At 43.7% G+C, this 18,377-nt stretch overlaps 1 protein-coding gene across 1 annotated transcript in view; it reads left to right on the forward strand.

Moving 5' to 3' along the window:
- Positions 1-17,804, forward strand: part of LOC131895361 (receptor-type tyrosine-protein phosphatase beta-like) — a 52,504-nt gene extending 34,700 nt beyond the window's left edge. The window contains exons 2-6 of the mRNA XM_059245796.1: positions 16-138; positions 534-697; positions 4,636-4,771; positions 11,219-11,339; positions 13,695-17,804. Coding sequence (XP_059101779.1) covers positions 16-138; positions 534-697; positions 4,636-4,771; positions 11,219-11,339; positions 13,695-13,717 — 567 coding nt within the window. The 3' untranslated portion in view covers positions 13,718-17,804. The remainder of the gene's footprint in view (positions 1-15; positions 139-533; positions 698-4,635; positions 4,772-11,218; positions 11,340-13,694) is intronic.
- Positions 17,805-18,377: the final 573 nt, after the last annotated feature.

The following is an 18,377-nucleotide window of genomic DNA, read 5'->3' on the forward strand; positions in this document are numbered from 1 at the left end:
TCTGTTCTCCTCTAGGTAAAGTGTGACCATTACTGGCCAGCAGACCAGGACTCCCTCTACTACGGGGATCTCATCCTGCAGATGGTCTCAGAGTCTGTGCTGCCCGAGTGGACCATCAGAGAATTTAAGATATGCAGTGTATGTTTGTTTGTTTTTTTACCTCATTTTAAAACCCAGCTTAGAAGCCAGGTACTGTGGTTATCTATTTGGAATCCCAGCATTTGGGAGGTGGAGGCAAGGCGAAGTTCAAGGTCGTCTTCAAATACATAGAGAGCTTGGGGCAAGCCTGGGCTACAAGAGATCCTATCTCAGGAAAAGAATGGGAGGGAAGGAGGGAGGGAAAGAGGGAAGGAGGGAGGCAGAAAGGGAATAAAAGAAACAACCCAACTTACATAGAGGAGACTCTGTGAATCCTGCTTTTCCTGGTTCATAGCCTGTGGTTTCAGACCATGAAAACCTGTGTATGACAGTTGTCAGAGTCCTTGAGTTTTTCCTCAGACGTCCCTCTCATCTCCTGCTCTCCACCCCTGCAGGAAGAACAGTTGGACGCACACAGACTCATCCGTCACTTTCACTACACGGTATGGCCAGACCATGGAGTCCCAGAGACCACCCAGTCCCTGATCCAGTTTGTGAGGACTGTCAGGGACTACATCAACAGAAGCCCGGGGGCCGGGCCCACCGTAGTGCACTGCAGGTATGAGCAACCTGAGAGGTCATCAAGGTGGAGGCAGCTTCAGTAAGAGTCCACAGCAAAGCAAAGGCGCATGGCCCAGGAGGTTTCTCCAAGCCAGCCAGGCTGTCTCACCCCAGAGGAGTGCATCATGCTCTTCTCCCTCTCCTAACCTCTTTCTTCTTCACAGTTTCCAGTTTCTTCACCTCCCACTTCGTTCTCCCCCTCGCTCTCTTCTTATTCTCTTTCCTGCTGCATGAAATAGAGAATCCTTAAGTGACTTCCACACCCTCCATCCTGGACCCCATCTCACCTTCAGTCCAACATCTCATCACTTCCTCTCCCGTTCTAGCCAAGAAGTTGACTCTACAAGTTGATTCTTTTGTTTTGCTTGCTCCTAATTTTTAAAATTAACTTTGTAGATTATTATACAAACCAATAGGTTTCCTTATCACATCTCTATACCTGTGTGTCCTTTTTGTGTGTTTTCCTCCCCCATGGCCCTCCCTCATACATTCTGCCTTCCTCTGATGGGTTCCCGCCTTACCCTCTCTGCTTTCACATCATGTGTATTCCATTACCTTCTTCCTCCTTAAGAGCACTGTCTCCCCTCTCACGGCCCCCTTTTCTAGCTACATTGCACACACACACACACACACATACACACACACACACACACACACACACTACATGAGTTACTTTTTTGTTGCTGAGATAAAACACCCTGAACAAAGCACCTTATGGGAGAAAGAGTTTCTTTGGGCTTATGGTTGCAGAGGTTGCGAGTCCATTATGACAGGAACAGTATGGCAGCCGGCAGCAGCGTGGCAGTTGGAGCAAGCTGTGAGCTGAGAGCTTACATGTTGAACTATAAGCAAGAAGCAGAGAGCGAACGGGAAGAGGGAAATGGCGATTAATACTCAAAGCCTACCCACAGTGACGTACTTCCTCCAGTAAGACCACACACTCTAACCCTACCCAAAGGGTACCACCAACTGGGGACCAAGGGTTCAAATGCCCGAAACTGTGGGGAATATTAACCACTCAAACCACCTCATGTGAATTTTCATCTGGGTCTTGAATAAAAGAGAAAACATGTCATCTTTTCTTTCTGAGTCTGGTGCACAGACTTATTCTTGCTTCCTGCTATTTTGTTTTGTTTTGTTTTGGAGACAGGGTTTCTCTGTGGTTTCCTGCTATTTTTAACTCCTTGAGATAGCTTTCTCTCTCTCCCACCTGAAGAAGCCTGATCCACCTATAGAGCTCACTGCCCTGGACTGCCCTCCAGGTCTAGTAGCATGTTCTTGTCCACTGGAGACACTATCATAAAATACTGCAGAGTGGGTGAAGGGACTCAGTACTGTGGGGTGTTCCCCTCTGGAGCCCGGATAAGGCACAGACCACACCCAAACACCAATTTCCTACAAAAAGAGATCCTTCATGAAGCAAGGCAGAGAGACAAGATGGCTGAATCTAAACTGGATAGAAACAGCAGCAAATAGCTTTGTAAGTGTTAATGTTAAGAGGGAAAAGGGGCAGGTCTGTGTTAACATGAGCTAGGATGTATTGGTAAGTTCTGATTGGGTATTTTAATTGGGATAGTCAAAATAATGAGTTTTGATTCCTGGACCTTGGAGTTTTAATATTGGACCTTGGTGATCAGCCTCAGGAGTGAGTCATCGGCCAAAGAAGGGGCTAGGTCTTGGTGGCTAGCTTCAGGAATGTATTCTAACACTTTAGCAAGGAGGCAGAAGATAAAAGGCAAAACCTGTAGGCACCATGTTTGCCAAGCTAGGACCTATGTTTGCCATGCTCGGGGCTCTTCACTGGGTGATTTATAAACAACAGAAATTTATCTTTCACAATTCTGGAAGCTTCAAGATCAAGCCACAGACAGATTGGTGTCTTATAGGGACCTTGTCTCTGAAGCCGTGTGCCCCTCCAGAGAAGAGAAAGCTGTCCTCACATGAAGGCAGGAAGGCAAGGGACAGGAAAAGGGACCTCACTAACTCACTCCAGCTGTCTGTAGCCAATTTTTGCCCTTAAATTTCTTTTTTTCTCTTGACTTTTCTTTGCTGCAGTTCATCTGTCCATAAAATCAACTTAACAAGCCATCTCTCTCTCTAGGCAGCCTGGTGTTTAGCTAATTAATGTTGCAGCACACTTGGATAGCCCTACCTGAGTGGCACTGATAAATAAAGAGCGGAGAATTGCAACAGTAAAATAAATGTCAAATGTGTTCATTTCTCCCCAGCAGCCCCACACCCCAGGAGCCCTGCTTTTATAGGTCTTTGGACCTCAATGCTTTAATGGGAATATGAAACACTCAGGGGTCTCCTGCTTTCTGAAGAATGGCAGGCATTTTCTTTCAGAAACATTGGAAAATTGCTTTGTATCTTATAAATGTGTTCATTGCCAGCCAAAATAACCAGAGGGGGTGTCTACCAAGAATATTGATACTCATTTAGGAATAGTAGAGCCATGCAGTGGGAATGGGTGCCATAGTCAATCATAGATATGTTCAAAGCTGAGTTTTTTAAGACAAAAGTGAGAAAATTTACACACGCTACTCTGTCACAGGTCTCACTGGTCTTAATATCCTAAGGGAGGAGTTAGTGTTCGCTTACTGGTGGAGGTACCATTGCTGACCCTTGCTTGGCAAGTGTTATGTGGAAAGCATTTTACATGGATTGCTATAGCTTTAACACTAAAGATAACTTTGGTATAGAAACCTTGGCATGTGTGTAGTATATACAAAGCACGGTATGAATGGAGAATGAGAAGACATTTCTTGTGGGGCTCTAGAAAGTTCTTATAGAAGTATTTATTGCAAGTGGGCAAACAAGCATGAACTCTCCCTTCTCTATATTCTTGGCTCTGATTTTGACTGGGTTGAATGAGGCCAAATTCGTCTTGGTATCATCAATCTGCACAGTATCAAGAATCCTGTTTTAAGAAGCAATTTAGCAACATCTAGCAAAAGTGTTCATACCCTATAACCAACCCAGCACTGCCCCTTCTACCTACCAACTGCTGAGCAACTGCCACATGGATGCACGATGATGTTCACTGCAGTATGGCTTTTAATAGAAAATTAAAAGTGATCTCATACCCTTCAGTATGGAGTGGACTGGTGGTGGTTTGTGGCTTCTTCAAAATAGTTAAAAGTTGGAATTGAGCCAAGTATAGTTGCATGTGTCTGTGAGCCCAACACTTGGAAGACTACGGCATGGAGACCATGAGTATATAGCAAGACTTTTTCTCAAAAAAATCAAGCAAACAATAAGAAAAAAAGAAAGAAAGGGCAAATGAGATACACACAGAGAGAGAAGGGGGGGAATTAGTTCTGTATCACAAATAGATAAATCTCAAAACAATACTCACGATATTGAGTAGAGAACTTGGCAAAAGGATATGTGGTATCTTAGCATTTTAGTAAATGTTCAAAACATATAAAATGTTCCTTTTGAATTAGCAGGTATGGAAAATTATAAAAAAAAAATAGGCATGAGTTTGATATATACCAAGGTCAGAGTGGTGCTTACATCAACAGAGTGAGAGTTAGGAAGAAGTGAGAAGAGGTAGACCATAGGAGCTCTAGGTAGACTATGGGGGCTCTAGGTAGACTATGGGAGCTCTAGGTAGACCATAGGGGCTCTAGGAAAACCATGGGGGCTCTAGGTAGATCATAGAGGCTCTAGGTAGACTATGTGAGCTCTAGGTAGACCATAGGGGCTCTAGGAAAACCATGGGGCTCTAGGTAGACCATAGAGGCTCTAGGAAGATCATGGGGGCTCTAGGTAGACCATGGGGGCTCTAGGTTGTCTTTCTTTGAGAGTAAAGAAAGATTCCTGTATTCCCCCACAATCTGAGAGACAGAAGAAAGATGGCTAGAATCTCCTGATGTGGTCATGGAAGGGGAATTAGATCAGAGGCCCCATCTTCCTTTTGCTTCTCTCCAGTGCTGGAGTGGGCAGAACCGGGACATTCGTTGCCTTGGACCGGATCCTCCAACAGTTGGACTCCAAGGATTCTGTGGACATTTATGGAGCAGTGCATGACCTAAGACTTCACAGGGTTCACATGGTTCAGACTGAGGTAAGATTTCTAAGCTGAAGGATACCAGTGCCCTTCCCCACACCTTACCTATTATCCCTACCCACCCATCCCCCAAAAAAGGCTTTGCATGGATGAAAAGTTCTATGTACAATCACAGTAGCCATGGAAACCACACAGCAGCTGTGCTCCACAGCCAGCATCTTCCAGCAAGGTTCCCTCTGAGATCTGCTGAACCCACAATTCTAAACTCACGCTGCCCCTAAGTTATTTCTGGTGCAGCTTATATTAATATCCCATGGGACTCACCTTCTGTGCCAGATTTGGCAAAAAGCCTCTTTGGTGTTCTTGCCTCTCCTGCAGAAAGCCCCTACTCACCAGATCTGCTACCACCATTGTATTACCCCTCCCCAAGTGTGTGTGTGTGTGTATGTGTGTGTGTGTGTGTGTGTGTGTGTGTGTGTGTGTGTATTTTTCCTTCCTTCCTTCTTTCTGTCTCTCTGTCTCTGTCTCCCTTTCTCACAGAGAGAGACAGAGAGAGAGGGGGAGGGAGAGAGAGAGGAAGTGGGGTGCAAGTACATGAGGGTACCTGAAGAGACCAGGAAACGACAGTGAATTCCCTGGAGCCGAGGCTGATTGCAGCTGGTTGTGTACCACCAACCATTGTGGGTTCTGGAAACCAAACTCTGATCCTCCTCAAGAGCATACAGTGTTCTTAACCGTGGAGCCATCTCCCAGTTCCAGTTCTCTTTTATTGATACGGGACCTCACTATACAGCCCAGGTTAGCCTTAAACTTGCAGCCTTAATCCCCAGAGCAATAAAGTTACAGACATGTGCCACCATGACTGGCTGGCACTTTCATTATAGCAATTGATCTACCATATCCTCAGTGTTTCATTATAAAGTTGGTTAAGGGCATACAGAACTTAGGCTAGGTGTAGTTTGATGGCAGAGTGCTTTCCTAATATGCACAGGGCCCTAGGTTTGTTCACCAGTACCATGGGGTGGAGGCAGGGGTGTAACTAGGGGAAATCAGATAAAGAATCTGAATTAATTCAAACTCCAGCTTCTACAAGCAGCAATATCATGTTATTTCCTCATCTGTATCCCACACCAATTCTCCTACTTTATAAAGCAAATCCATTACATTATTGCATCCACAAATAAATCATTATATATATAATATGTCTTTGTGTCTATGCCTTTCTATATATCTGTCTCTCTTGTCTCTGCCTGCCTGCCTGCCTCTAGATAGATAGATAGATAGATAGATAGATAGATAGATAGATAGATGTGTGTGTGTACGTCTGTGTGTGTGTGTGTGTGAATACTCTTCAGCATCATGATCACCACAACCATTTATCACACTTAATTTTAATTGTAATTTCTAGTCAGTATTTAAATATCCCCACTCATCTTTTTAATTAATTCATTCATTTATTTTATTTCTTCAACACTTGGTTTCTCTGTGTAGCCCTGGCTGTCCTGGAACTCTTTAGGTAGACCAGTCTGGCCTTGAACTCAGAGATCGGCCCACCTCTACCTCCCGAGTGCTGGGATTAAAGGTGTATACCACCACATCTGGCTCCTACCTATCTTTTTTTTTCCTACCTATCTTTTAAAAACATTACTTTTTGTAAAAAATTATCTAGTTTTCCTTAAAGCTCCACATCGACTTCTTTCATTTATTTGAAGTATCTTTATACCTATGTTACGTCTATAAGAATCCTTCCCGCTTGTTTTCTGTGCCGTTCACTTGACAGAGAACCCAGCTCCTCTCTTCCGTAGCTTTCCATGGTGGTGGTGGGTTCCTCTGGTCCTTGTGGTCAGGTGGCCATTATACCCAGAAGCTTGTTAGGTTGTGGTCCTACAGCCACAGTGCCCCCAGGATGGTGCTGGTCACCTCCTACTGTGTCACAGCAGAGGGCCGGCAGGTCACCACATCCCTACTGCTTGGTGAATTCAGATGAAATTAACGGTGGCTTCACCGGCAGGACCCCAACTACTCGTCATCAGGGTTCCCAGTAATCACGTGCTTCACGATGATGGCTGTCTGTCTGTCGTTTCATTTAGGGGATAGGACTGTGTCGCATGTCTTAACTGTCTTCCTTCCCCACCCCGGGAGCACAAGGTCTTGGAAATAGAAACTTTACTGTGTCTGTATCAGTTTCTAAAATCTATTATACAAATGAGCAAACACCCTACTATTACGGTGCTAAGAAGTGAGCACCAGTGTTTCATTTCAGCATCATTTCCACAAACTCAGACTATAATTAATCTGTAAGTTGGAAAAGAAGTATCTAACATTGTAAGTAATCTTGAGTGTGTGTGTATGTGTGTGTGTGTGTACACACGCGCGTGTGCGTGCATGCACATGTTCAGGCTCCTGGTTAGTTTCAGAGACAACTTGGGTTATGCATTGCTTCCAGGAACCTATCCAGACTCTTGGGCTGCACAGTGGCCCCAAGCAGGGTCTCTGTTAGAACCATCACTGTCTGGCTTCTGGAGCAGAGGCAGCTGCCGTGGACCAAAGCTCCTACTCTGTGAACATCCCTCTGGTTCTCTTTTCTCCTCTTCCTGCTGCTCTGAAGGCTCTGCGGTCTTCTTCCTCTACTTGTATTTTCAGTATCTGAGATATAGATAAAGAAAAGCTTTTTATTTCTTTCGATCTTCATTCTTGGCCACATCCTCCACTCTCAGGAACACACTCCTGTTTCCCAAACCTAATCTCCTCCTGTTTCCCTAACTTTTATCTAAGTACCTGCTTTGGCATGCAGTTCCACTTACACATTACACTCATCTCCAACTCTAGTTCTTAACACTAAACTCATTATCTTTTGGGAGGTATCCATGTCCATTGTGTGTGTGTGTGTGTGTGTGTGTGTGTGTGTGTGTGTGTGTGTGTACATTCTCCTTTCTGTGTGCATATGCATGTGTGTTGGGGGTGGTTGTATGCATATGGAAGCCAGAAGGGAACATTGGATGTCTTTCTCGGTTGCTGTCCCCTTACTTTTTGAGACAAGGTCTTTCTCACTGATCACTCACTGATTCATCTAGATGACTATCCAGCAAACCCCAGGGTCTCCACCTCCCCAGTGCTGGGACTACGGACCTGCACCACCACACTTGGCTCTTTATTCGAGTGCTGGAGTTCCAAGCTCAAGTCCTCCTGCTTATACAGCTTTATATTAGCTGGCTCCACAGAGTCGATGCATTGGCCCAGGCCAGGGGACTGTTTCTTTGCTCCAGGTCTGACTCAGATAAAAACCAAAGGCCTGCCTGACTTGCTTGGCTATGTGAGTGGGCATGGGTGCAGAAGGGTATAACTTACCATCCAATGCTGTGGGTGATGCCTTCAGAAAAGGAGAAAGGAATTTCTGAGCCTTTGCTTAATTTGTCTGACAGGTGATCTTAACTTTCTTGTACCTTGAGATTTGGGATACAAAGGGACACAGGTCATCATCTCATATTTGTTGAATGTATCAAACAGTGAGAGGCTTTCTAAACCAAAAGGCAATGGGGGGACTTGCAAATGTCTTCTCCTCTGTTTACCCCTCTGCCTTGGGGCAGATTGGCAGCATAAATTAGAAAGATACTTTGATGCAGCAAGACATTGTTGAGGGAGAATAGTCGGAAACTCTGACTGCTCTCATGAGAAGGAACACTGGGGTATTGTGGGATCAAGTGTCTCCGGTCCCATTTAAGAGACTATCCGGAGGGTCTCCTATGGCCCAGGCAACCTGTATTTTAGCCACACTCGACGCCCCACTCGCTTTCATGTTATCTTTATCATGTGGAATGCCTACTTTATTCAGATTCTTTCAAGGTCACTTTTTCTTTCCTGTTGGATATTTTCTTCCTCTAAATAATCTCAAGAGCTTCCTGTCCTTTATGAACCTTTATAAACAACTCTTGTTTGTCGTCTTCTAGGTATTTGATGCATGTCTGCCCTTTTGCTAAACATTGCTCTCAGGAATCATGAACTGAGTGGCTATACATGTAATATCATAAATCCTACATAATACTACAAAGATTGGTGGAACTGAATGAAATAGATGATGTCAATCCTCAGCCAGGGCTTCCCTAATTAGGAAAAAAAATCTTGTGTGACTGGAAGGCTTGTATTAGTTTTTTTTCTATTTTTCATTAAGAATTAAGTGGGGGTAACAGTAACAACTTGATGATTTTAGAAGTAATCAGTTTTTGAAGGGACATCCTATTGGGAAAAGAAAAGTTGATATTTAAGACAAGGCAAATTAATAGAGAGTAATTAGTTTTAAAGCCCGTGGTGGATCACACTGTTGAAAAATTTATTACTAAGCCATGGCCTAGGTATAAAAGAGTTCATTCATGGCTTACCTCTTCTATCCACAAATAATTTAATTAAAAATAGGAGTTATGTGGAGCTGGAGAGATGGCCCAGAAGTTAGGTGTGCCTACTACTCTTTCAGAAGATCTGGATTTGATTCCCAGCACCCACATGGGTGTTAACATTCTGTAACTCCAGTTCTAGGGAACTAATCCAATCTTCTGGCCCCAAAGGCTCCTACACATACGTGGTGCACATAAACTCAAGCAGGCATGCACACACATAAAAATAATCAGTCAATTTTTGAAAGGGCAATTTGGCATAAAACCAAGTAAAATCTGCAAGAAGAAAACCCAAGTATAGATAGTACTTAATACTGGAGCAAGCCTTGCTCACGGTTGGTTTTTGTAATGTCCTTGTCTAGCGGGTACTACAGCTCAGTGGTAGAGCTCTTACCTCATATGTGTACGGCCCTGAGTTCAATTCCTGGCACCACAAAAGACCAAACACAGAAGAGGGCAGAGGATGTAGCTCAGTTGGTAGAATGCTTGCCCAGCATGCATAAAGCCCTAAGTTTTACCTCAGCTTGAGGTAAAACTGGGCACAATGAGCCTGGCTTGTGTTCCCAGCACTTGGGAGCTAAGACAGGAAGATTGGAACTTCAAGGTTAGCTCTGACTGCACAGCAAGTTCAAGGCCAGTCTGAAGTACGAGACTCCTTAGAAAACTGAAACATGAAAGTCTGAATCTAGTCACTAGCCTAGAACTACCTTCTAAAGCCCCATAGGTAGAATACCAAGCTAGTTTGCGGCCAGGAACAATGCCTTAGTGCACCCATAGAAACAAAAACTGTTCACTTTGAAAATGTATTAGTGAGGGGAGATCTTCTATTTTCACATTGTATTTCAAAAACTTTTAAAACCCTATATGCCCAATGGCATTGGTTGCTTTAAACACACAGTTCAGAAATAACTTTCCATATCCATCTACCTGATACCCACGCCGAGTCTAATACCCTGAATGGATAGAGCACAATGTCTGCAGAGGAGACTCTGGGCCCCTTGTTATTCTGAGAGGGAAACCGATTCTGAGAAACTTCACCAGTCCCCCTTGAGTGGGGTTGTCCACTCCTCCCAATCTTCCCATTCCTTGGGTTCCAGCAATGGCTGTATCAGGATAAGAAGCACAAGGCCAGGCATTCTAGACACACAGACACTACAGACACACAGGCCTCCATCCCTCCTTAAGGAGTTCCCTTGGTAGAAAAGAGGGGAACCCAGTTAGGAAGTTGGGTTGCCTGTGGCCAAGACACTATTGTCAGTGGAATCTTTATGATGTCTTTATGGTCACCAGAGCACTTACCCTTCTGTATTTATTTTCTAAAGGAGTTAATTCCCAAGTGGCTGACCTGTGGCCATGCCCTCTTTAAGTAACCTTCAGTGGATCCCTGCAATCCACCAACGTCTTTGAGGTTCTTCTGTGATTCAGACTCAGATGCTAAGAGGACAGAGATGGACTAGACACTGAGCTTGTGTTCAAAGCAGTGGCAACCAGTGGGTTAATTGGACACACCTCCTTTCCCCCACCATACCTGCAAAAGGTGGGGGACACAAGAGGAGAGTATGCAGTGAAATGATTTCCTCATAAGGGGAAAAAAAATAATGAACTGAAAACATGAACTTTGAGGTCATACCTCTTGAATCAAATCCAAGGGTCTCGTTTCTGGGCCGTGTAAATTTGGCAAAGCTAATGAACTTCTCTGAATCTCAGGGTGCTTCATAGTTGCATCTGCTCCACAAGGGTGTTGAGTTCTGAAGACAGCGTATGCAAAGGACATAGCAAGGTGTTTGCGTTCACTCCTGTGTTTACTTTGTGAAGGACATAGTTCTAGGCACTCAAGGCACACACTGTAGAGATATACATAGAGTGGATGGTTCAGTAGTGCTTGCTATTCAAGCAAAAGAACCTGAATTTGGATAAAAAGCCAGACTCCATGGTGAAGTCCCAGTCAGCTCCAGTACAGAAGGAGACCCTATCTCAACAAAAGAAAAAGGAGCAGGAAAAGAGAGTCTATAATTATACGAAATCCCAGCAACTGTGGGTGTTTTGCGACATCCCCTTACCTTTCTTCTGCTGGAGGGTGCCGCCTTCTTCTGACATGTTCTCTGATTTTCCACAGTGTCAGTACATCTATCTGCATCAGTGCGTGAGAGACGTCCTCAGAGCTAGGAAACTGCGGAATGAACAAGAAAACCCCCTGTTTCCTATCTACGAAAACGTGAATCCAGAGTATCACAGAGGTAAGAGCAGACCTCGCCGGCCTTCAGTTCTCCTGGGAACTAGTACTGCCTCGATGTCCCTCCAACTTGAATCTCCCATTTCCTCTTCTACCAACCCCTCCCCCAAAGGTAGCAACTAAGGGGAGAAGCAGAAGGGGGAGGAGTCCCACGATTGAGCAGAAACTTAGTGTCCTAACAATTTTTTTTAGTGCTGGCATGATACCCAGAACTCCCACATGGCAGGTAAATGCTCTGACAGTAAGCTACAGCCCCAGACTCTCCACCCTCTGCCTGCCCACAGCTCTCTACAAAAGATTCCCTTTAACATTTCTTTTCTAAGAGATAAGACTGACCACCAGGGAAAAATGGGCTGCAACCATAGCTGAGATTAATAACAAAATTGATGCGGTGAAGAATTTGGCCATCGGGTGTTCGGTGTCTATCACACATTCATCTCTGTGACTTTTCTTCTTAAGTATGCAGAATGTACTCTGTGCATAAAGCCTTTTCAGTTACAGGACTGAGTGAAGAGCAGTAACGCAATAGAGGACTACAATGGTCAGCTTGGAATTATCACACGAGGTGGCTGACTAGACACTGGACACTAGACAGCAGAAAGTTCATTTAGCTCACACGTTTGGGGGTTCGAGGGTGTGACACTGTGTCAGCTCAGTTCTGGTGAGGACTCCGAGGTGAATGGTGGATAGCGACACCGTTCACAGGAGCACCAGTTGAGGCAAATGGTCACATCTCGAGCCAGGGAAAGAGATAGCTGGGAGAGGCAGGACCAAGTAACCCCACGAGAGCTTCCTTCTGAGGACCCACCGTCTTCCCAAGGTTTCACCACGGCATGCTTCCAGCGCGGTCACCCTGCAGACCAAGCATTTGACCCTTGAAACAGAGGTCATATTCAAGTCGTAACAGGGACCAGCTACACCAGAGCACATTCACTTATAGAACAGTGCAGTCATTAGGAGTGGGCTCTTTGGTTCTTTTGTGTGAGAGGAAGGCTGTGCTCCTAGAATGGCCTTGGAGTCCTACACTCAAGCGTCCCTTCTACCTCAGCCTTACCATTATTAGCAAGGCTAGAGGCACGTGCCATCACACCTGGCTTCGATAGGATCATAGTGTGGATACCCTCATAAAGAAGCTTGTCTTGGTTGCTGTAACAAAATGCTTGAGACTAGATATTTTATAAAGATAAGAGGCTTGGGGTAGGGGATGTATGTAGCTCAGTGGTGGAGCTCATACTTAGTGGGCATAACCACAAAGATAAAAAGTAAAAGAAAGAAATGGAGTCTGTGAGTAGGCTGACCTTGTGCATTTGGCCTTTGATGGGGTCCATCAGCTTATTATATATTACATCAGATGGCGTGTGTGTGTGTGTGTGTGTGTGTGTGTGTGTGTGTGTGTGTGTGATGAGATAATACGGTTAGAGAGTAAACAGGGAACTAAGAAGGAACAGACATGCTTTGGGCCCTGCTTTCTCTGTTTCTAAGTGCAGCTCAGCTGACAATGTCTCCTAACTTTTCCTTGGCTCTCTACAGTCTCAATTCCTGCCCACCCAGCCAACATGTTATTTAGTGAGCTGTAAAGAACCAAACAGAGAGCTATTTAGAGGAGCACTTTGTAAATCAGATAATCTTTTGTGTTCTAAATAATAACCCCCTAATTTATCGGTGAAGTAAATTAAGGTTTTCGCTTGTCAGTGTCTTTAAGAAACTCCAGAATGGTGGAGGTTGATGGGGTAAGCTCTTAGGGGTTCCTTTGTCTTGCGTTAACTTGTTTGAGAATCTTTTTAAAAACTAATCTTAGATGTGCCTAAAAGGAGCTAACAGTGAGTTCGAAATAGATAACCACCATCCTAAAGGCTAGGATTCAGAGGTAGCTCTGGAAGTGTCTAGTGTGACAAGCCATATAACCCTGGGCAAGTTACTCTGCCTCCGGGCCTGTGGCTCCCTCTGTACCTCAGAGGCAGGACAGGGGCATCAGGAATCCCTTCCAAGCCCAGGAATCTGCGCTGCTAAATGGCATGGGCTGGCCCCATAGTAAGGCTCTATCCTAAACCACGTGGAGTGTTAATATCCACCAGTGTCCTCCTGGTATGAATTTCATAAGCAGGCTGTCAGAGACAGTCAGTCCCTCTACAGGAGCGGGTCTCCACCTTCTTAACACTGTGACCCTTTCATACACCTCATGTTGTGGTGACTCCCAACCATAAAATTATTTCCGTTGCTACTGCATAACCGTAACTTTGCAACTGTTATGAATTGTAATGTAAGTATTTTTGGAGATAGAGGTTTATCGAAGGGGTCGAAACCCACAGGTTGAGAACCACTGCTCTACAGTTTCTAACCACGCCATTTTTGCTTCCAGATGCAATCTACTCAAGACATTAAGGTTGCACCTGCAGATGCCCTGGATTAAAGTTTTTCACTGTGTGACTTTTAAAAACCAGACCTTGCTTCACGCCCTGCGAAGGTGCCAGCTATTTCTGTTGATACTATGTATAATTTATTAATCTGGAGAATGTTAAAGAATTTATGTAATTTAAAGGTAACAGATATTATTGTATATACTTGTATTTTGTAGTTTCTCCTGTACATATGTATTTTTCATAATGTTTAATATTGAGCTTTATATAATAGTATTTTTCCACACTAAAGTGTTCATGGCTTGTTCTGCATAAACTGATTCAACCTGTATGACAGGGCCACCAGTAAAATGTGTGTAGAGAAAGCAGCAAGGACAATCCCTGGGTCTGTGTTTCTTGCCAGAGTTGATACCCACGGGGTAAGCAAAGGACAGAGCTGGAGAGAGCATACCATAAGGCCAGCTTTGCCAAGCTGCTGCCTTACTAACGAACCCTGGGATCTAAAGGCTGTAACCGTCAAAGAAAGATTGGGGCTGTGGCTACACCTTGGTGGTAGAGCATATGCCAAGAAATTAAAAATAAATTCAAGAACTGGAGGATTAGACAGCACCAAAGCTGAGCTAGGTGTCTTTGTCTAAACTGGAAGCTTTTGATCTGAATCCTCCCAGGGTTACAAGCCATGGCCAGCTCCGGGACCTTGAAACTTGCGGTGACTGCTGGGTTGAGGGCTCTGGTAGAGGATGAGACCAACAGATGAGACCTCGTGACAATCAGTAATGCCAGGTGTCCCTCGGACTGGAACCTACCGCACAAAGCAGGGTGCATCCCTGCAACATTCGGGCTTGGTTTTCCTTTGGAGAGAGGGATGGTGGTAGGTCATGCCCCTGATTGAAGAAAGCATGATATACTAACAAGTTCATTGAAATCTGTACATCACATATAATGAATGAAAAAGTAAACAATGCTTAAAAACAACAACAACCACCCAGCTGTGCTTAGTCTAAAAATCTTTCAAAAGATCTTTTTAAGTTGATGCAGTTAAAATGTCAAATACTTATCTGAATTAATATAAATGGCAACACACACCCTACCAATTTTATCTTTAAGATCCTTGCTTTACGTTGACTATAAAAATTCCAGTGAGTTAGAAAGTGGACATTGCCAAATCAAGGCCGGATTTGAAGTTGATAGAAACAGAGGAACAGTTCCTAAGGATCCCTGTGAACAGCAGTGAGGACTCAGAGTTCTCTCAGTGTCACTGTGCTCTGTGCCCTTGAGAAAATGGCACTGTTAGGCTCTGATCCTGTATCCAGAAAACCTTTTGGACAGGAAAAACAGGAGCCAGCTTTGGACAGGAAAAAGAGGTGTCAGCTTGAAGGTATATAACTAAGGAGAAAATGGAGGTCATACACGGCATTGGTGTGGCGTCTGTTAGGGATCATTTTTCTTAGAGGAAAAGAAAAAGCTAGGCTGAAGGAGCTGCTGTGAGGTGGCATGCTTGTGTGGCCATATCCAGAGGTTCACACACACACACACACACACACACACACACACACACACACACACACCTCAAGCAAGAGGAAAATAGAAAAAGAGTTGTAAATTGATGTTGCTTGGTGCAAAGTCTGTGGGTAACCTGAGAAGAGAGGTTTATTTTCAGCTTTTTTTCATTGAGAAAAGTCCCCAGCAAGTGCCTGGAACCTGTTAGGTGCTGTTCCAAAATCTGTTTCTTTGTCCACCAAGAGTGCATGATGGCAGTGAAATTAGCATTGTGACTCATTTGAATGGAACTTAAGAGAGGCCCCAGGTGAGGCTGTGAGAGCACAGTGGTCACCTCCCTTAGGGTGCTCTGCTGCTAGCAAGTGCTGAAGCTGTTTCTGTTAGATGCAGAAGAGAAAGCAATTAAAATTGCACAAACCAGAAATTATAACCACAAAGCACCTGTACATGTGTAACCATAAGTGACACCTGCATACCCTCAAAGCATTTGGGGGCAGAATCGGAATTACGGAAATGAATACAGCTACACAGCCAGGGAAAACCATACATTCATCTATTGTCATCTGTTCCAGGAAGTACTGATTCCTCCTTCTCTATACTAGTTTTAAACCCCCTTAGCAACAAATATTTCACTATGCAATCTCTCTCTCTCTCCCAGGAAAATGAAATACAGATCTAGTTGATCCATTCATTGAATTTAGCAGACAGCCAGACTGGAAATGTAGCTACTGGTAGAGTGTTTGCCTGGCATGTGGGAGGCCCTGGGTTTAATCTCAGGTACCACAAAATAAGCAAGGAGAGAAACGAAAAGGTTTCTTTGCCATTCGCTCCATCAGATGCATCTCCCCTTAATTGCATCATGTGGTTATGCCTCGGTAAACACTCCGCTTCCTGTCTTGGCGGGCATCCTGTCTGCACCTGAGCGCGCTCTTTAATCAGCAAAGCTTCAAAGTACTTCAAGGCTATCAAATCTTGAGAGAGTCTCTTTGGCATCTTAATAATTATTTACCCAGGTTCCTTATAATTAACTCCTTTAATCTCTTCACATTAAATCAGTTTTACATTATCATTCAGCTTTCCCCTGGAGAGCTGCCGACTTTTCCACTCTTGAGTCAGATTTTTCAAAGACACATCTTCCCCCTCTGGACTTGCAAATGTTCGTCCTGAGGAACTTCCCACCCTTTAGTGACCAAGTTCCTCTTTTCCATGGCCTGCCCCTTCTTCCTATTCGATAGCTCCTGTGCCAACGGGATGTGACTTTATCTTCTGTCCATCCCATCTCCTTTCACCCATGGCTAACATTTCATAAGCTCAGTATTATAGATGAGTGATCAAGACTTAATTTTTTCAACATTAAAATGGCAACAATACAGCAATTTGGGGTCAGTTATATTTAGGAGGCCCTGTAATTAATTTTGCTATTACCTCTTGGAAGAGAGCCCAAAATTATATGAGAAAATAATGTGAAACGGTTTAACAGATGTCCAGCAACACAAAAATAGGGCTCTCATGTTACACTTCATACTGCTTCTCTTATCTTGGTGTTAAGGATAAAACTTTTCATATTAAACACTTTCTGCTCCCTTTGCAAAAAAAAAAAAATGATCTGTCATGTACTAAATTCTTGCTCAGTTAGTTTATGGGCATTTTGGAAGGTTAACTCCTTGAAGCTACTAAATCTGTATATTTGCCTGAGAGTCCCAGCCATGGAAGACGCTAGAATTTTTGTTCACCCAAGCTGCCCGGACAAAACCTGACCACGCAACAATGAATAGGTAGTAAGTAATTAGCTGCATGGTTGTAGAAAGAGTTCAGAGGTTTTCCAAGTTCTGTTTCATTGAAAAAAAATGAATATAACTGACCAGACAAGAGTGGTAAGAAGGCATGAGCAGCCCCGGTGAGCAAGTTCACATCCCTGAGGAGTCAACAGAGAAATGGCGCACGTGCTTCAATGCCCCATTACCATTCCGAAGATTTTTTTCATCCACGCTTCAGAAACGCATCCAGTGTTGAAAGACGATTTCACAGCCAAGGAAACTTTAGACCACGACTGCAGAGAGGAAGTAAAATGATGTAAGGAAGGGAGAACATCAGAGAAGAGGTGAGCAACGTGAGCATCAGGAAGACAGAATGGCGTGTCTTCCCTCTTGGGTGGTTCTTTGAAAATCTCGTCATGTATTTATTTCTGTGAAGACAGATGGATTGACCATTCTTCACCCCCAAATCTGGAACTCAAAATGCCTCAAAGTCAAAGGCTTTTTTGAGCACTGATTTGACACAGTAGGATGCTCTATAGCTGGCCTTGTGTGATGTGTCAGTCAGAACACGGGTACATGAAAACTACCATGTAAATTTACCATCAGCAATGTGTACAGGGTATAAGGGAGACAGAAATGGATTTCATATTGAGGGATTCATCCTCAGTATTCACATCATAGTTATTCAAATAGTCCAAAGTTATTTTTAAAATTGAACAGATTCTTATCACAAACATTTCAGGTAAGGGATCTTTGACCTGTGTTACTCTTGTTGGGATTCACTGCGACCACGTCAGTCGGGGGATTTAGCTGATTCAACAATTGAATTGATTCATTTGGTTTTTGAATGCACCAGGTGTGTGGCTAAGTTTCCAGGATCTGTCACTGCAGACACAGCACCTTCGTGTCTTAACAGTGCAGGGTAACTTTGAGAGTGTGGCCATTTCAGTTGAAATCCAGGGTGACATTGGGTGCAGCCATGATAACAGAAAAAAAAATCTGTTCTCTTCTAAAAATGTGTCTAGCAGTGAAAACATTTCTGGCTGAAAGAACACTTGACTTGTACGGAGGCTTCCTTGGAATAAATGTATGCTTTTTATTTTTTTAAGGATTGTTTATATAGATAACATTCATCAAATAAGGAAATTATTGATGAGTGCTCCCAAAGTAGAAGTTTATGTAATGGAAATTAAAGATATATTAAAAGATTTACCAAAGATTAGTTTTTAACGGATATACCAATGTACTTGATTTTTTTTTTTTTATAAAACACCAAAGTAAGTCTTTTCAAAGCTGTGAATCATGTCAGACAAATGTAATGTGTCCCTTCTTAGAATAGTCACGAGAAGGATTAGTTTGGGCTGTTTTCTGCCTCAAGTAATTTCTTTTAAGAAATACCGTTCTTGCCCCGACAGCAAGCTTTTCCAT

This window comes from Peromyscus eremicus, chromosome 18 (assembly GCF_949786415.1).
Source record: "Peromyscus eremicus chromosome 18, PerEre_H2_v1, whole genome shotgun sequence".
Classification (NCBI taxonomy): Eukaryota; Metazoa; Chordata; class Mammalia; order Rodentia; family Cricetidae; genus Peromyscus; species Peromyscus eremicus.